General features: G+C 44.7%; 1 protein-coding gene across 3 annotated transcripts in view; it reads right to left on the bottom strand.

The window, feature by feature from the left end:
* Nucleotides 1-19,916, bottom strand: part of RAF1 (Raf-1 proto-oncogene, serine/threonine kinase) — a 37,433-nt gene extending 17,517 nt beyond the window's left edge. For all 3 annotated transcript variants that reach the window (XM_062500793.1, XM_062500794.1, XM_062500796.1), the window contains exons 1-5: nucleotides 19,819-19,916; nucleotides 10,563-10,617; nucleotides 2,124-2,339; nucleotides 1,304-1,416; nucleotides 221-323 (exon numbers count right to left, since the gene is read on the bottom strand). In XM_062500793.1, coding sequence (XP_062356777.1) covers nucleotides 221-323; nucleotides 1,304-1,416; nucleotides 2,124-2,330 — 423 coding nt within the window. In that variant the 5' untranslated portion in view covers nucleotides 2,331-2,339; nucleotides 10,563-10,617; nucleotides 19,819-19,916. The remainder of the gene's footprint in view (nucleotides 1-220; nucleotides 324-1,303; nucleotides 1,417-2,123; nucleotides 2,340-10,562; nucleotides 10,618-19,818) is intronic.
* Nucleotides 19,917-20,444: the final 528 nt, after the last annotated feature.

Raw genomic sequence — 20,444 nt, 5'->3', positions numbered from 1 at the left:
GATCACCAGTGTAATAAATACAATTCTTGCATTTCACTGCAAATTGATACTTAGGGAATGCAATTTGTGGGGGAAAAGGGCAAAGGAATCAACCAAGACTTCTGAAAATCCCTGCGTGTCCAGAAAGCCAAAAGCTGTCTAATGGCCACAACATTCTTTGGCCAAATCTGGGGTTCAGTTGATACAATTCACACCAGAAAACAGAGCAGGAAAAGCTTACAAAATTATGTGTGGTGAGTGGGACATGGTCAAGGAAGTCCACTCGCAGCTCCTCTCCAATCAGGGAGGCAGCATCTGTGTTCCAATCCAAACGCACTTTCTTTCTGAGGGAGAAAATGGGGACAACAAAATCACTTTGGAGATAAGTCTGGCCTCATCAACAATTATGTTTTGTGAGTTTTCTTGAGAAAACAAATACCCAAAAAAGCACAGCTAGCCTCTTACTGTGAGCTAGATAGATTTCAGAGTCTTTCACTCAAAAAAATCAGAAGCAACTTGGAATACATTGCAAGTCACCTCTTTTTCTGCTCAGTTTAACATGTTACTTATTTATAAAATATCTGACAGAAAGCACCTGGAATCTTCAGTGGAGTCACAGAGATACATTTATGTAACAAATCATGAGTGACAGACTCGGTGACACAAAAGCCATTATCAGGTGCTTGGGCACTGCCCCCAGAATGGCCTCAGCTGCTCAGAGATGTAACCCCACAAATGCCTGAGGCTGCAGGGAGCTTTAAGGCCGAGCCTTAGGAGGTGTGAAACGAAGTTCAGTGCACCAGCTCCATGAGACACCTTCACTCCCTCAGCTTGTAAAACAATCATTTGGTATTTAATAGCAGCATCCTACAGAAAAGTAGGGACTATGTGAAGTGAGACTGAAATCCAAACATTGGGAAGCTGTAGAGGGATGCAGAGCCTTAACGCTGAGCACACAGGGAAGTGGGCTAAGAACCACTGACACTGAATTTACCAACTACAAAAACAGCACAGAAATGCACCTTAAACATGAAGGAAGGCATCACTTCATCTAGAGCATGGCAAAACCCTCACTTAAGGGGCTGCAAGCACTTGAGTGAACCCCTCCATTTTAAATATTTTCAGTATTTAGCTTTAAAACAAAAATGAAATTGCCAATACAAAGGAAGCTGACAGTTACCCTAGAAGAGGACAAAGAAAGCAACATGAAGTGTTCACAACCAGACTGCTTTTAAAAGAAATTAGCCAGAGGAGAAGAAAACATTACTGCTGCTATTCCAAACCCAAGATTTTTACATTCTCTGGGAGGAAGTTTCAGTCTTACCCTTTTGGTTCTGCAAGAAGTCGAAAAACTGCACAGCATTCTGGCTGCAGACCTCTGACTTTCAGTGCCTTCATGAGACAGTCGTGCAGGGTCATCCCATTTCGCACATTCACCTGTGACCAAAGGGAAATAAAACAACAAAGCATTTAGGCAGTGACTGCACCGTTTCTTTAAGCTTTTCCAAGAGTGGAAGTCCATTTTCTCACTTTCTTTAGAAATTCCAGGAAAACTGCACTTGTGTGCAAAGGTCGCTCTGAAGCCATTTTATAACCTCCCAGTTTCTTACAATGACTGAGTTTCTATTAAGCAGCATTTTACACAAGTAGGCAGCCCATAGAAGGAACAGAAACACAGACAAATGGAGTTACCTCAAATACAGAAAAAGGCTTAATTTAGATTCCAGGGAACTTTGGGTAAGACTATTAGGTACACTCAGCCCCAGGAAAGTGAACAGAAGTGTGCCCTCAAGAAGTTTCACTTCTGCTTTAACCCCCACACTTCACTGTGGGCATCCAAGTGAGGAAAATGACAGAAGCGTCATGCAGGCATCATTGTCTAGGCCAGCCAACAATGAGTTTTAATGTACTCATGTGCATCAGAAAATTCACAGCACTGGGGCAGAGCACTATGGCTTCTCAAAATACAGACAGAGCGCACGTCTAAAATAAAATACCTCCTCTAAAACCAACCAAGTGCTGAGCACCACTTAAGGACAGTAAGACCCTTTGGAAGCTGGGCAGTTCTCGTGCCAGATGCACATCCACATTCCCAGCAGTGGGAACAGGACAGGACTTCTGAGCTGAAGGCAGCACAGACTCACCACGGTGCGCTGCTTGTTGGGCAGGAAAACACGGATGGTGTTGCTGGTTTTGGACGTGTCCGAGATTTTGCCGTCGTCGGAGGCACGGCGCTGGTAACCAAACTGCTGCACAATGGTTGGGGAGATACAGTTGGGGCCATCAAACACAGAATCCTTGAGTCCAAACCCATTGCTGATGGTCTTCCAAGCTCCCTGGATGTGCTCCATTGGCGCAGCCTACGGAAGATTGGCAGAGTCAGGGGAATGGCCATGTCCTTCACTCTGGAGCGGGGCCTTCTCCTCCTGACACAACACACCTCAGCCTCTGCTGGAAGCAACTGAAGCTGCACTGTGATGTGATGTGATGAACCTACACATGCAGGGTACAGCTGTCACAGCTGCACAAGCAGCCTGACTCCTGAAGGCATTGGAATTTCTACATACAGAGCACAAGGAACAGACTGATAGATGTGTACCTCACGCTCACAGGAGCACTTCACCATCAGGCTAATCCATATTATCAGTGCCTGAGGGCCTTTCAGAAAGATGGCCAGATTACAGAATCAAAGAATATTCTGGACTGGATCATCAGTCCAACCCCTGTCCCTGCACAGACACCCAACAATCCCTGAGTGAGCATCCCTGGAGCGTTGTTCCTGGAGCTCTGGCAGTCTCGGGGCTGTGCCCGTTCCCTGGGGAGCCTGGGCAGTGCCAGCACCCTCTGGGGTAGAACCTTCCCCTGAGATCCAACCTGACCCTCCCCTGATCATAAGAGTCAAGAGTTCTGAAAGAAGCCAGCACAACAGTCCTGTAAACCACATATGTCACACAAGCATTAGCCCAGACTGTTAAGAAGAGATTCAACAGGAATTACAATAAAAATAATTAATTAAGGAATCTGATTTTATAACTGATTTTGAGGCTTTGATTATTTGTTTTTTGTTTTTTTTTTTTTTAATACTATCACAATTTACATAGTGTGAAACAGCAAAAAAAAAAAAAATTCTCAACCCTCACACCCATTATGTTCAGTTATATTTCAGCATAAATGAAGTCTGGGAGAACTGGGATTGTTCAGCCTGGGAAAGAGAAGGCTCCAGAGTGACCCAACTGAACCCCTCCAGTACCTGAAGGGAGCCAACACGGAAAATGGAGAGGGATTATTTACAATTGACAGGACACAAGGAATGGCTTCAAACTGACAGACAGCAGGTTCAGATGGGATACTGGGATGGAACTGTTCCCTGTGAGGGTGGGCAGGCCCTGGCACAGGGTGCCCAGAGCAGCTGTGGCTGCCCCTGGATCCCTGGCAGTGCCCAAGGCCAGGCTGGACACTGGGGCTGGGAGCAGCCTGGGACAGTGGGAGGTGTCCCTGCCATGGCAGGGGTGGAGCTGGGTGGGCTTTGAGGTCCCTTTTCAATCACTTTATGATTTTACAAACATCTTCCAGCACAAGGACACCAACAACCCCTTCCCCTGCACACTTCCAAACCAGCACAGGTTTCTGCACATGCAGGGACAAAGATGCAGGTGTCACTGGATTTTTCCCCAGCTATCCCAACTGCAATGCAGCTTGAACTCCAAATTAAACATCTTCAAAATTAGGCAAAACCAAAGTCTGTACTGAAATCAAACAACTTATTCAGAACACCCAACACTTCATGACTGAACACCTGCAGCTGCTCAAGTCTCATTTCATGTGTGGTCCTGCACCTCCTGGGTTGCAAATTATTTGAACCCTCCAATACATTTCCTCACGTTTATGGCAGAGAAAAGCCAACCTTGCTTGTTTCACTTGAGAAGTTAAAACAATGGAATTCTTGGATAAAGAAACATCTTCACTAGTGTGAAGTGTCCATTCTGGGGTGCCCAGAGGGATAAGCTGAATTTAAGAGTGTTTTCCTTCACAACACAGCTCTGAAAGTAACTTTGCTCCAGACCTAAACCCAGCCAGAAAGGAAATGCAACAACAAAGTTCCAGAGAAAGGTTTGGTTTAGGTGAAATCATTACCACCACATGCAAAGCCCAGAGCAGCAGAAACCTCAGCCTCAAAGGGAACTTTCAGTCAGTTCCTGAGTATCTCCTTCACTGACAAGGAACAGTGACAACATATCCTCACCTTCCCTCCTGCCAATCCCTGTTATTCCCCAATCCATCAGCTCTGCAGGTCCAGTTGTCCAAAGGCTCAAAATATTTAAATGTCCGTACAACTTAAACTTCATGCCCAATCATCTAACAGCATTGAGATACTTGGATCTTTTTAATTTTTCAATGTATGGCACCTAAATGACCAGAGTTTTATATTTGATGTAAAAAGGGAATAAGGAATAGAAAGACACTGAGACATTTTGAAAAATGAGAGAAAACTGAGGAATACAACCAAGTTCACCACACATGAACACCTGCAACATCCCAAAATTCCTAGGCACCAGAAAGGTGAAAAACAAGTTATGTTCAGTTACAGCATCCATATAATGTACATGGCAGCTGAAAGAGTAACTGTGGAGATGGCAGCAATAAAAACTGAGATAAGCTGTTAGATAAGAGGGGGAAGATGAAACCCAGAGAGCTTCTCTTATCCCCTATGGGAAACTCCTTGTCTCAACCCTTCCAGGTAACAGATAAGAAACAAAAAGAAGAGCTCAACTTGATTTTTCTGCTGAGCTAAGGAATAAATAGCAGGACCATCAAAACCTCCTTGTTCTGCTGATTTAAGCTGACAATACCTCAACATTACAGCCTTTATATTTACTATTTTTATATGCTGCCAACGTTTCCTAAAAAATTCCAGCAAAAGCAGGAAATGACAAAGAATTCAGCCTTGCATTTTGACAAAAGATAAGCTTCATACCCAGAAAGCTTCCCTGCTCTCGGGGTATTCTCTCTCCCAAACACTGCACACTGAAGCACAGCCTACCAGGGAAGATCACAGTAACGTATTTTAAGGTTGTTGCACACACAGAAAAACACAGACAGCAACTGTTATTAGTCTTCTGCAGATCCAAATGTCAGTTCTATCTTTAATGAGGCATTTGCAGCCTTCTCTCCCAGGATCTTTGCCTGGGCAGTCTCAGAACCGGGCCCGTCTGGCACAGCTCTCCCCTCCAGCAATGCCCTGCTCTCTCTTGCCATCAGCGGGGTTTTGCCGTCTCTTTTGGCTGATTAAGTCCCTGGCAGTCCGGGTTTGCTCACAGGTGTTGAGAATTCTTTTCCTAGAGAATGGATGTACCACACACACACCATCCTTAGCTCTCCTTCCCCCCTAACCTGAGGGTACTCACGGAGGAGCCAGCACTGAAGGGAAAAGAGGAGAACCGAGGTCAGACCTGGCCTGGAGCTGACAAAAACCTGCCAAGTGGCCTGAGGGTGCAGGGGCAAGGGAGAAGAAAAGGAAGATTAACAGATCTTCACACACTCCTGGGGAAAGACAGGGATCCCTGCCGGGAAGTTGCTAAACCTGCTCTGGCATCCACTGCACCAGGGCTTGCAGCTGGAAAGGTGGAGCTCGTTGAAGGAACCCAAACTGTCCGGCTGCTGACTCTTGCAGCTACTGGTGCCAGAGGTTCCAAACACCTCTTCTGGCTAAGAACACTCAAATTCTGGCAGAGCACGGGCAGCCACGCTCTCACTTCTCAAGCCTTATTCCAGATTATTATCACGGAAGAACAGCCAGCCAGAAAAGCCGCATCTTAGGAGGTGATTTCTGAATGACTTACACCTTTCTCCTGCCCTCCAGTGCAAAGAAAGCTGGTTTCAAATTGCTATCAATACATCAAATACAAAAGCATCCCCTCAGAACACCAGCAGCTCACTGCATGCACAGGAATGAGAGAAGAGAACTAACATGGCACCGAAGTGAGCATCTCAGAGCTGACAGAAGGTTACAGTGAAGGACACAAGCTGACACGGCACAGCCACACACCATTTCTGGCTCATTCAGAGAGCCCAGAAGCGGCACAACAGCAGAACAAAGCAGGGAGGACATCTCTGGACCCAGGTTTGAGTGCACCTTAACAGGTAATTCATGTGCAGAGCACAGCCCACCCTACAGCGTCCTTTAACCTGGGCCCTGGCAGCGATTTTATTTCCTTTGGGTATTTTGCTCCAAACAGTAATCGATTAAAGGCATTTTTACTCCCTAGATTCATTTTCTCCAGCTCCCCCAACATCCACACCAATTCACTCCAGTGAAAAGATGTTCGAAACTCGGTTCTACAGAGAAATTTAATTTAAAATAAAGGAAGAAAGATTTTACAATAATACCTTCCTAACTATAGTCCAGAAAAACTCGCTTTTCTCCCTTTAAATTAATTACAAGCATATTTCTGAAACATAATCATTACCAGATACTGGATTTATGTTTACACCATGCTCCAATAATCCACTGCCAGCTGGATGTTTTCATGTATATATCTGAAAATTTTCTTTAAATATTTTCTTCCTGCAGCTCATCACTTTCATGAAAATGACTTCAAAAGCAGCCTTTCTCCAACTGACAAACTGCAACAGCTGCATTCAAAGAATATTTTAAGATATTAAAGTACATCAGTCCCCTTGTGCATCCAGGGCTGCTGGGAAACTGATACTGATTGGTTTCATATTAAATGTTCAGCCTAAGCAGAAAAAGAATGTCATTTATTGCTGCAAGTCCCCCAGGAATTTTGCACACTGTGACCAAGACTGCACTTTTCATTAGTGCTTTTTGCACACATTACAGATTCTGCTAATGAATCATCGAACAAGTATTAAACCCAAGCACAGAACAGCTCTGGAATGTGCACATCTGACAGGACCAAATTCCTGGAGATCAGTCACTCATATAAAATCAATACAATCATGCCATTCATTGCAGGTCAAAAGGTATTGGAAGTTACTCTGACTTTTTCTATGAGCAGACAGACTGCTGGTCTGAACCGTTCAAAATTTCAGTTCCCCTCCCTAAGAAATGCCAAAACTGGTAATGAACCAGGCTGGAAGTTCACATGTTACAAAGCTGAACTCTCACTCCAGAGTTTAGGTACTTTGTCCTTTATTTTTTCTGGAACAAACACCCAAAGCTTTTAAAATCAGGTCAAAGCAGTTCCCCCTGCCAACACACACACGTGCTGCCATTTTTATCCACACAAATTCATGGAATTTCATGTTTCATGGGATACACCTACAAAGAACAGCACACAGAACAAAGTCCAGAACCCATTTCAAACTGAACACTTTTGTCAGTAAACATAAGCTTGAAAAGCTGCTTAGAGGCAAAGTTTTCATCTCTGACACAAAAGGATTAATGATCCATTTAAATGTGGCCTTTTCTTCTCCCATATAGCAATTAATTCATCTAATATTGCTTGGGTGACCAACTATCTGGGGGAAAACCAAAAATTCAAACCAGACAAATCTCTGTTGTGATCTACAGCAGTATTTTTTAAAGTAGCTTTTCAGAGCAGTAGAGGGTAAATATGGATCCATTCCGATATTAATAAATAAAGCTGTGATCTATGGAAATATGAATGCAGGGCATGAGTTGGGATCAGTGTAACAACCCAGGCAGATCTCTCTTACATCTACAAGGTTGGTGCTTTTCCTTCATGTGTCCTTCATTTTAAGAGATCAATGTCAAAAAACAAACTCCTCCCTAAGACAACTGACAAAAATTAAAAATTAACAGAAGCAAATATCAGTGTTCAGGAAAAAAATTAAAAAAAAAAAAAAAAGAACAAAAACCAACTGAAACACACAATTTCTGCCTCTGTTGGTCTGATCTTGTAAGTATCTTTTCCGCTCTTTTTCTTTATTTATCAGAAGTATTGTTTTTAGTCACTACTTCAGCCTTCAGGAAAAAAAGTAACATTGCTTTTCCAACAAATGGGCCTTAGATTAAGGAGGACATGAGCAATACAACTCCCAACCTGCTTTCAGACTTGCTCATTTGCAAGATTAGTACCTTTTTATATTTAAAAGCTGCTGTCAGATTAAAACTCTGGCTAGTGAGTACAAACCAAGTCAGACTCCCTGGCTGCAGCAGGCTGTACTTTGGGCTCTGCTGAGCAGGAATTTGTCACCAAAACAATCTGCACCTTTGGCCACCCTGTGCCTGCTCTCTGGTGGCTGTAACAGCTCCAGGCTACTTCTCCCAGCCAGTTCCCAGGAAGATCTGTTTGGTTTGTCCTTTCCACACAGATCATTCCCGTGTCAGACACCCATTTCCCTCCAAAGGGTATTTCTGTGAAATTCAAATGTGGATCTCTAAGTTGCCCTACAAAACCACAGTTCCTACATTAGAGAAACAGGAGCACTGAATACACTGAATCTAAAAGAGGGATACAGAATCCAAAGCTTTGCCTTTCCCAAAGCAAAAAACCAATCCCAGGTAAAAAGAAAAACACAGCAGGTGTTTCTAATCAGTCAAAGTGCTTTTAAATTGGATTTACATACAGCTGCAGAGTTTATATAGATTCACAAACAAATTTATGGAATTGAAACAGTAGAAAAGGGAAAAGCAAGCAAGGGAAGTGCTCATACATTTTGTACAAGTTTTACTTACAAAGCACCAGAACTCTGCCATGGAATAAAACTTCTACTTTTCTTTAGTACATTTTTGCATTATTTTTAATCTAGTGTGCTCTTAACATAATGAAGACTATTAAAGCTGAAGTGATATTTAATACATGCTCCTTTTTAATTCAGTAAATTCAAACTCATTATTAGAAACAAAAAGCACTGAACACTGCTTTTTATAGCTGATTGTATCAGAATCACATTATATGACAGTCCTGTCACTCCAGTTTCTTGTTTCTGTGCCATAATGTTAAATTCTTCTCAGGAGAATCCCCCAAAGGGAGATTTACAGGGAATATCTCTCTAACATGGGACTTGCATTGCAGACAGAAGTGGAACTACAAGTGTTTTGTCTTTCTTTACATGGTCAAAACACTCTGGACAAGCCTTTCCCCCCCCCCAAATCTCTCAATCAAGTGCACATACCTTCCCAGCCATGTGCCTATTTGCATTCTGCACTTGCTCATGCCCCAATTGTTCCCAATCTGAAAGCCCCAGACTGTGTTTGCAGTTGCCTGGAACTCATCCACTTTACAGCAAGGATGAAAAAAATTACTCAAATGTCAGCAATCCACCAAATGCTCTTCCCACACGAGTTCTCAAGGAATAAACAAAAAAGTGACTGAGAACCTCAGCACAAAGAATGCCTGGCTCTGTCCTCCCTCAGTCGCGTGTAGGAAACGCAGCAACACTGAGGACAGCAGCACTGAACACCCCAGATTTAGAGCTCTGAGAGAAGGAACAGCCTGAAGATTACCAAAGAAGCTGCTGGGAGCTGTGCTCATGTCTCACTGTACAGAGAGCCTGTGTGGTGCTGTTCAACAGCACTGCAAAGCACCAGACACTGCTGAATTATCTGTACATCTCTACAGGATGCAGTGCCCCAGCCTGTCCCGGAGCCAGGTGCTCCCTGCTTTCACCCCGGGCAGCTTCCAGCCAACAAACTGATTTGATGAAGTGTGGGCTCTGTGCCAGCCTGCAGTGCCACGTGGACGTCAATAATGTCATTCCAAGAGCTTGGAAACCTCGTCCAGACGGGCAAAGGGCAGGGCCCAGGGACTGGAGCACTGATCCTCCCTTGGAAACAGCCTTGAGAGATCTTCTGGAGGAGATAAAACCAAGGATTCTCCCTTGGATTTTATAACAAAATGCACCTGGGAATAGCTGGATATATCCTTCCACAATATAATGCCTGGACAGCTGTAACAGCTTTATTTTCTTTGCTTGTATGCATCTGTATTTGCCAAGAAACCTGAATAAAACTGCAAATAAAAACGGAATGTACTTAAAAATTTAAGACTGTATACAACAAACAATACTTCAGGCTATGTCAAACATTTACTGTCCCAAGAGCCTCCAATAGAAGTCATGCTTCATTTTAACATTATCTTATTAAATACACCCATGAAATTACAGTTCTAGTTTGGGTGGGTTTTTATTTATTTAAGAAAGTGCCTTACCAGCCTTTTTGTTTTAGAGATAGAGTTTGAAGATAATGTCACAGACATGATTTACATTAGGTCTGGATTATTCCCAACAGACCTGCAGTTGTGCGGAAAGGCAAATGCTGTTTGGAGAAGACAGGCAAATATCAAGAGCTGAAGTTCTAAACTGGGGAAGGGCTTTTCCCCTGCAAAATAAATATCCAGGGAGACTGACTCAAGAGCTTAAGTTAAATATACACTTCTGATAAAGCAAATCCTGGAACAACTGTAATTCCACATGGATTTTGTGGCATTAAAAAAAAAAAAAAAAAAGTGAATTTTAGCAGCAGTGCAAGAATACAAGCACAGAGCGGACCTGAGCTGAGCTTCCCTTCCTGAAGGAAAGGCCCAGGCATCTCCAAAGAAAGAATGGGGCAGGAGAAGAAGGAAGAGAAAAATAACAACGAGAAAAGTTATTTGTACCTTTAGTTTTCCTTTCAGCAACGAAGTCCTATGACAAAAGGATGAAGCACATCATCTGTGGAAGACAAAAAACCAGAAGATATTTACATTTTAATAGACAAACACATACATGCACTACATACCAAATAAAGAACAAAAAAAATACATCAGTGATAAATTATAATCCTTCTACTTTCAGAATTTTCAGGGTCTTCCAGTCTTTCATTATTTCATGCAGAATTTGTGTAATGAGACACAGAGTGCACAACATCCAAAAATTACCCAGCTCAACAGCATCTCACTCTTATTCCAGAACATCAGAAAAATCTCTGACCTAAAAATCCACTGAAGTAAAAACTAAATAGGTGTTCAACACTCTTTTCTCGCACAACAGTTCCTTGCTCAGACAAACACCTTGCTGACTCACAAATGTTGACAAATCTTGGAGACAAAACAAACAGCAACAAGCAGCCACGCCTCTGAAGGCTCTCTGTATCTTGCATAAAAGCACCAACTGTAAGAGGAAGAATTCACAGAGAAGCTGAAGAAATCCTCATGGGATCATCCCCCACACAAAGCTTTCCTCCAGACCAGTAAGTCTCAGCTTCCTTATGTCTTTGTAAGAAATGCAAGGGGGAAAAAAAATCAAGAAGAGATCTTATATTGCCAGCTCACTTTTGGTTAGAGGCCTCGTCTCTTCTGGACAGAACAGACAGGAAAAAATTAAAATTAATAAATAAAAAGAAGCTACAATGATTTTACCAAGCCAGCAAACTCTCAAATATTAACAAGAAACCAGATGAATGCTTTGGGACCTCCACCTCAAGCCATTTTCAGTCATTTTAAAAGTAAAATCTACTGACAGTCTGAACTGTGAATTTACCCTGCTTAGACTTAGCACACCTGACTCCAACAATCATGAAGGAATGTGGCATATATAATACTGTAAATATGCCTTCCATCATGGAATAAGAGAAGCAGGGAGACTGGAGAAGGAAAGGAAGAAATTCTGGTTTTCTCACATCAGAGGAAAAAGTAAGAACTTTAGTTATAACCAGATACAAGAGACTAGTCACTAATATAGATAATGTTACATGAAAAAAAGGAGAGAAAACTGATGGGGAAATTTCATTTACAGAATGAAAACCCAAAGCATTTCTACAGTAAAATCAGCAAGAAGAAAAAGAAATGTCATGCATAAATCAAAAAGAGACAGCACAGCACAAAACAAGTGTGTTGGGCTGAAGCAGCAGGTGCAGTACTTCTATCTGCCACCAAAGCAATAGCTGTCAGGCAGGAAAAATGACTTATTTTTCTTGACAGATAAAGAGACGTGATAAAAAAAATCAGTAAGAACATCTGCTAACAGAATTGGCCACAATGAGGGTTTAAGAAATAAAAGAGTTGCCAAAAAGCCCAGCTGTTACTGCAGATGTGAGATTCAATTAAACCTGACTAGAATTGTTCACCTAAGACAACGGCAGAGCCGAGGGAGAAGAATATCCCTGTGTCCTGGAGGAAGCTCACTGCTTGCAGGATTTCCACCTGAGATGCTCTGAGGAGTAGGAGAAGGAGCAAGGCCAGCAGGGGCCTGTAAGGGGAATGCTGAATTCACAAAAAATCATCACTCATCACACTTCAGTGTCAAACCATTGCTTTGGAAAGCTTCTGCTCCAAATCTACTGCTAAATGCACAAAGAACCAGGACAAAAGCTTGAGGTTTGGGTTTCAGTGCTGTCAATCACTTCTGAGCTACAGATGTTGATGGCTTTAGAAAATACACCTTGTATTTGAGTTCCAAGAGAGATTTGTATTTGAGGTAATTACAACTGTCAAGACATTTTGGCAGTCACACATTTGTGTGACACTGGTGCCACTGAGCCCCCCTGTCCCACTGTCAGAGCATTCTTGCTGTTTGCTCCAGTTTCTGCTACAAATACTCGGGTAGACAGAGCATTTTGTCACTGGTAGTGCTTTGGCAGGTATTTTACTCCCAGAAAAAATATTGATTTCCTACAGTGTGCAGGAATACAAAATAAAATTTAGCCAACATCAGCGTGGCCTTTTAGAAATTAGGACAAAAGCTCATACTCCACTTATTCCTGGACTACACTGTTAAACCCCATCTTTAAAACCCACATTGCCTATTTAAGAGTCTCCACATGTGAAACTGAGAAAGACAAAATAATCAATAAAAAAAGGAACCCAAAATTTTAAAAAAGAAAAATAAGCAAATAATCAAATAAGCAAACAAAAGCGAATCTCTTGTGGTCACAGCTACAGTATTATTTGTGCTGACAGAAGAAAAAATGTTTTTCAGTGTAAGACAGTTTTAGTGTCAATCAGCCCAATTTTATTGAAAGTTTTCTCCAGTACGTACAGCACTATGCAACAGAAAATTATTCCAGGTACTGTCCTGTAATTCAACATCACAAGGGCGGATCTTACTGGAATAGGTAAAAATAGCAGCAGGGAACATGCCAAAGGACAGTCTTTCCACTGCAGGGGCAGTGCTTACATTGCAACATCAGCTGGCTCTCCTTTTATAACCTCACGACTGCCAGCGAGCCAGTTACACAGGCAGCTTAAAAGGCTGGAGAAATCCAAGAGTAAGCTCTGCCCTGCTTCTGAGCTGAAATCAATGCCCTGCATCACCCTGAGCCCAAGCCTCTGCTGCAGCACTGCTACTGCCTGCCTAAGCTTTCTACCTGCTCCTAAGTGCTCAGCACAGAGGGATGATGTCACTCAGAATTCAGCGTATTTCTTTAAAATGTCAGCATAAAATTAAAGGCTTGCACACATTGTTGCTCCTTTTGGCTGCAGCACACTGGAAGCTCCTTCATTTACTTCATTCTCTGCCAACCACACGACCCATTCTCTGAAGAATTCCTTTTATCCCATTTCTGCGGTCTGGAACAACCCCTCCCCAGCATTGAACTCAAAATGGGTTTTTTCCATGTTTTCACATCAAGATAACAACCACCCCAACCTGAGCATTCAAACTGTGAGCCCAGTGATCAAACAAAGGCAGAAATGTTGTTTAACCAGAAGAGACTCTGCTCAATAGCCAGCAGCTTGGCTTGCAGGTGACCAAAAGTGCTTAGCTTTCTAATTAGGCACCAGGGAAAGCTGCACCCTCCCATCTCAACACCACAAACAGGTTCCTGCCTGCTCATCCTCCAGATCGGGATTGATTGGACACAGCTTCCCGAAGTCATTGGAGGCAGATGGGGAGGGAAAAAGCTTGGGAAAAGCAGGGAGTCACTGAGCTGGCACAGGTGCTCTCACACTTTTCTGCCTCAATCTAAGAAAAACTGACTGGTAACTCTGTTAAACCTGCAAGTCCTGGAATAATCAGAGATGTTCCTTATTTGCAAACAGTGGCCCCAGTACTGTGTGTTTATTTTAAAAACTAAGCATCAGTCTCATGCAAGTTCAACAGTAAAGAGAGTTTAGACATACTTTTAATGCATGAATTTTATAACTCAAGTTTCACAAAAAAAAAAAAAACAAAAAACGAATGCATCAAGTTACAATAGAAATACACAAGAACTGAAAAAATATTTTAATGGGGTTATGTAATACATTAGACCTGAAGGTATTCAATTTCTATCAGAAATCATCAAAATAAGGAAAATATTAACTCAATAGTAGTCTTGGAATTAACAATTACCAGGTAAGTTCTGAACTTCAGGAATTGGGGGAAAAAAAAAAAAAAGGTCCTCTTCACTGTGAAGGTGGAGTCACATCCTGCACCATGAATATCAGCAACTTTCAGAGAAACTTTAAAACAAAGGTTCTGAAGTAAAGGTTAAATAACCCCAGGTTCCCATGTATCAAAATATACCTTTCCAAGTGAAAGCTGAAGAGGTAATTACAGGCACTCTTACCTCCACATTAAGTAGAATTAAAAATCCATTTTACTTTCTCTTTTACAAGAAACTTTTAATAGTGTACTTTCCATGGTAATGATTTGGAAACAATATAAACAGCATTTTTTGGGTAGCAATAAATTAGGAATTTAAAAAAAAAATTGAAGTGTGATTAACCAGTATTTTTTCTTCGCAGCAACACTTCCAGCCTAACAGTCCCCCCTACATCTGCTCTGCAGGATTCTCCATGTGTGTTCCTACATTTCTGCAACAACTCCATGCAAACAAAAGGGAGTACAAACATCTTCACTAACCTCACCTCCTCACTAGCTCCTTCAGTTTCACAAAAAAACTCTTATGTATAATCTCACATTTCTTATAAACAAAGAAAATCTGAATAAGAAAAAAAAAGACAATTTAGTCATCTCTGATACAGGTAGCAAGTGAGTAAAAAGAGCAGTGCCTTTTGTGGTGTGCTCATAGACTGAAAAACTACTATAAAATACTGAAAGTATGATCAGACTTTGAGCAAACACTCTTAAATGGCTGAGAAGAATAAAGAGGAATATGCAAAAGCCTGCACAAATTACTGGTAGAGCTGACAGGGACATAAACTGGAAGTAAACTTAAGAGACATTACAGAAAAAGGGAAATTTGCCGTATGTTAAAATATTTCAATACATACCTTAAATATTTTCCCCTACGAAAGCACCACAGACATCTTTCTTCTAGTTCTGCACTATCCTGCATCTCTCTCGGTAGTCCCTCAGCTCAGTGTTTCAAAAATCCTCACTTTCAGAACTCTAGCTTGCTCTACAGTCAAAAAAATTACGTAACAGAAGACCGCAACGGGGGGCTCCAAGCCATTTCTTAAAGCCTGAGCCTCTGAGCCAGCTTTAATTAATCTGATCAAGCCCACGCCACACGCAGCTGAGAGTCGGGGAAGCAACCTCCCTGCGCCCCTGAACTAAAAACGCCCCGATGGCTCAAGCGCTGCGGGACCCCAGCGCGTCCATCGGAACGCCCCGTTCATTAACGCCCTTTGTCAGCCGCTCCTCGCAACTGCGGCGTCTGGGGGACGAAGCGCCGGCAGGTACGAAACGGGGGCTCAACCTGAGACGGAGCAGCGAGCGAGAACAGCAGCGGCCAGCAACGGAGGCGGCACCCGCAGAGCCACGGCACAGCGCGGAGGGACGGCGAGCGGCTCGGAGCGGGCTGGGGCCGGAGCTGCAGAGCCAGGTGCCACCTGCACAGCTCGGACAGCGCCCGGCACGGCCGCTCCCACACTCGCCACAGGCACAGATGATTTGCGAGGCGATTCTCCAGCTCTTTTGCCTGAAGCGGAACAGCTCTGATTGAACTGTGCTGCTGCTCCGCTCCGTTGCTGCATCCAGGATGCGTCTGGAGCAGCGCAGGAGAAACGGCAGAGCTGCCGCACCTGCACGCACCTGCACAGGCCACCCTGCTGCGCCACGAAATTCCAGAGTCCCGCTGTTAAAATCTCCCCCTCCCCAGAAGCAAAATGCACAATTCAGTCGCATGGACATCACTTAAAAGCCTGACAATAAGGATACTTACCTAAACATGCTATGTATTAATTATCAGTTCCAATTCCCAGCTCTGAAAATGCCTCTCATTTACAAATGACTCCAGACCAGCACTTTGTTTATCCTCATGTGCTGTGTGCACTGCAGCATTTCAGTACACAAGATGACCATATTCTATTAAACTGTAAAAGGTCAGTACACACTGCTGCAATAAAATCAACTTTGTGTAAAACAGATGACATTTATAGTACAAACACAATATTCAAGTCACTAAAGGAATAAACGTGCGCCAGCTGCTTTTCAAAGCAAAAGAGTTGTTTACAAAAAAACAGCGCACGCAGCAAGAGCCAGCAGAGCTCGGAGAATTATCCACAGAACTTGGGCCAAAAGATACTTTCTTTTCAGAAAAACTAAGAACATCACAAAACATGGGTTACCCATAGAGAATAAATTGTATCTTCTTCATGCTGTCTCAAAAGCCCTGAGCTAAGGCATGCTCATCATTAAAATACCTTGTTAATTTGTCATAAAGTTAGAATTTTTAGCCAAGTCTCTACTGTTACATCAACTCCTCTTTCAATTAATTCGTAGAGCTGACTAAATGTTTCCAAAACCTTATTTAATACACAGTGGATATATTTCATACCAGAAAATGCCAAAGGGTTTTGCATAAGCAATCACATAAAATCAATCAAAATCGGTGGTACAACGTAGATGTAAATGTGTCCGTTTACAAATTAAACTTATGTGAAACTTACTGGAATCATGCTTCAGTCACAGTGCTTGAAATTTGGTAAATCACAACTTTTCATCTTGTTTTGATGACTTTTCTTAGAAGTCTTCCCCAAATAAAGGTCACTTTAACTTATGCAATTAGGTGGTTTTATTATAAATAGAACACCAAATACTGTTTTTCATCACATACTCTTTAGATTTCTGTTCTTCTAATTTAGAAGACGGTCCAGGAAATTATTTCATACAACCCAATCATCCTTTTCAATCATTCCTTTGCACAGAGTGGCCAAACATTCCTTTTTTTTTTTTTTTCCCTGAACTGCCATGAAAGTTTTGGAGATGCAGCTGCACAAATCCCATTATCCTCATTCCCTGGGCAACTGGTGGCAGGTGATCGTGGCACCCAACTGTCCTGCCTCTCCTCCAGCAATTCTTGGGTAATTCTCATTTTTAAAGTTAGGCAGAGGCACGAAGAACAGGACATTCCCACAGGATGTAGAAATAGGAAGCTGAAGTATGGGCTCTCCATCAACCAGGGCATCACAGCAGGAGCATATCCCCAGTGAGGAGCCAAATGCAAGGAAATCCCTCCCTGGTGCCCAGCTGGCAGCACAGGGGAGCAGGACAAGAACCTTGACAACAGGGGAAGGGGAGGAGGAAAACATCTGGGGGTGTTGAAGGAGAGCAGGAGCAGAGGGGTGCTGGAGGTGTGACAAAGGTGTGGCAAAGGGAAGGACTCTGGCAGCACAGGAAAGGACAGACTGTGCAGACAGAACCAAACACCAACCTGCATTGAACTGGCCAAGTTCATTTGCTCTACTAACTTAATTAGCAATAGAAAAACAATTTAAACATCCTGTATCCAGAACATTAAGTCAACTCCTGCACTGAATCTTGACTGAAGGCTCCTTTATATAAAATAATTCAACCTAACAGCTTTTGATTCCCATCTCCTACAGGAGCTTGGAAACCAACAGCTCCAAATTTCATGTTTTCCAACAAGGAAAACTTGGTTTTCTTCTCAACTCCTGGTTTTCCAACAGTGCAAAGAGCCACATAAATAATCTGGGAGGAGGAGGGGAGTAGATGTCCCAGAAGAAATTACTGCTGATGTAGCGTACCAAGAAGTGCTGACCAATGATTTCCATGGGTCATGTTTGTGGTTTAGAAAATGAGTTATTTTAATAAGATGTAGTATGTTCAGGCCCTGAGACAGCAGTGACTTCATACGTAATTCGAACAGAATGCAGAGTTGGTTAAGAATAAAAAAATGGAAAAGGAATTAAACTGAAAAAAAAAATAAGGTTTAGATCTTCTTTGGAAAGGAAAAAAAAATCAGGCATTTTTTCTGCAACTTCCAGCTTTTCTGTCAAAGCAGGTTAATCAGCAGCATTGCACAATAAGTTGTCCAGTCCTGAAGATACTAAGAACAGCAACAAACCATACGAAAAACATATTCCATATTCTCTGAAAGCATCACTGCCCCAACCCAACGATGCTACTTCACTTCTGATTTAATAATCCAAGATTAAATTGCTTACTACATTAATCAGTCACCATAGTCATTTCATGAGCACACACAGAGATCCCTGTGTCTTTCATGATTAATTGCAGCCTTAGGGTTTCCCTGCACAAAATTCTCATTAAGACAAACCAAACTAAAGCCACTTCCATTCTGAGTGGGTGTCCCCAGAAGAGATTTAAGTGAATTGCCTGGAATTAACTCTCACATTCATCAACTCAATCCCTCCTTGTGCACCAACACTGCAGACATGTCCTGAAGAATAAGCATGCCCACTCCAATGATATCCCAGTTTAGCACAGTGCAGTGATCCCTCAGGCAATAGCTGGAACTGAGGTTTCCAGAAGCATTAAAATAAAAAACAACTTCAGATATTTCAAGCTGGATTCAGTTTTGCAAAGATTTTGAGCTCTACACTACTGTAGATCCCTCTGGTTCTGCACACCTACATCCTGCAGCTGGAACACAAACTGCGCTGCAGCAATCCCACTGCAACTGGCTCTGCAGTCTCACTGGCCAGCCAAAGTCCCAGCATTTATGGATGTCACTTCAAGGCTAAGAAGGAAAACAGTCCTACACAAGTCATTTGGCCTGTCACAGGTGAGATGAACAACAGACAGCAGTGGGACAGGCAGGTTACTGGTGTGTGCAGTCAGGCTGGAGACAAAGAGAGGCAGGGAACAGGACAGGGCTGAAGCCCGGGCTCTGCAGGAGCACCACTGCCACACGGCAAGGCTGAACAGCTGACAAGGAATCACCACACGAAATTATCTTACTCCTGCCTGCAAATATCTAACGGATTTTAAGTTGCAAAATATAAGCAAGCAAGTAATTAAAACCAAAGAATGCCCCACCAGAAAGAATTCAGTTGTGCTGATACACCTAAAAGCGTTTTCTACTCCTACTTCAGCACACTGGATCACAGTAAGAGGGTCAGGCAGCCCCTTTGGAAGCACAAGAGGGACAAAGCTACAGCACCACAGCGGGGACCCGAGGAGACCGGGCCATCACAGCCCCGGCTGTGGGCAGGACACGGCTCCAGCTGTGCGGGATGCTCACCCTCCCTGCACAGGGCACGGCTCCAGGGCTGCGGGACGCCCGCTGTTCATCCTCCCTGCACAGGGCACGGCTCCAGGGCTGCGGGACGCCCGCTGTTCATCCTCCCTGCACAGGGCACGGCTCCAGGGCTGCGGGACGCCCGCTGTTCATCCTCCCTGCACAGGGCACGGCTCCAGGGCTGCGGGACGCTCCCCCCGGGCGCTGCGGGCCCACCCGCACCGCTCCGCGCTGACAGGCGGCGGCCGCGACCCAGCCCCGCTCTCCCCGACCCGCGGGCACCCTCCCCCGCCCCGGCCCTCTCAGCACCGATCTCCCCCCGGCCCGGCCCGGGCAATCCGGCCGAGAAGCTCCGCGGGGCCGAAGCCGCCCCCGTTCTCCTCCTCCTCCCCAGTGTCCGCCGGGGCCGAGCGGCCGAGGCGGCGGCCGGGTCAGCGCGCCCGGGGCCGAGCCCGGAGCGGCGCCAGCGCGGAACGGAGAGCAGAGAGAGGAAATACGGGGAACGGTTCTCCCGCTCGCCCCTGGCGCTTCGCGGCCACCCGTACCTGTGTCCCGGGTCCCCAGCGCCCCGGTCCCGCCCGGCGCCGCTCGTTCCGCGCCTCAGAGAAAATGGCGGCCCCGCGCCCAGGCAGACATTTATCCCCGCCCATCGCCCGCTCGGCGCTCGACGCCGGCCCTGCGCCCGTCTGCCCGGCCGCCCCCGCCTCCCCGCCTGGCGCGGGAGCGCCGAGCCACGGATCGATCGGCCGCTCCGCCCCGCCGCCATTTGGGAGCGGCTGAGGCGCCGCGGGCTCGGCTGAGGGAGGGAAGGAGGGGATCCCGAGAGGATCGCGCCGCCACCCGGCCCGGGAGCGCGGCACGAGCGCTGGGGTGAGCGCCGGTGAGGCGGCGGAGCCGGCTGCCTCAGGGAACCGCAGTGCTGCCGCCTCACAGGAGCCCCCGGCCGCCTCCCTGCCCCCCCGCAGCAGCCCTGCCTCCGGAGTTTGACAATTAATTAGTAAATTAATCGGCCCCGATGCGCGGACGCCGGCAGCGGTGCGGTCCGACAGCAGCGGCCGCGCTGGCGGAGCAGAGCCCTGAGCTGTGCCAGCCCAGCGCCGGCTTACCTGGGCACAGCCAGCCCTTCCTACCTGTGCAAAGCCAAGCCTGGCTCTGAAGGGAGCAGGCAGCA

This window comes from Cinclus cinclus, chromosome 12 (genome assembly GCF_963662255.1).
Source record: "Cinclus cinclus chromosome 12, bCinCin1.1, whole genome shotgun sequence".
Taxonomy (NCBI): Eukaryota; Metazoa; Chordata; class Aves; order Passeriformes; family Cinclidae; genus Cinclus; species Cinclus cinclus.
This window is presented reverse-complemented; position numbering and strand designations above follow the sequence as displayed.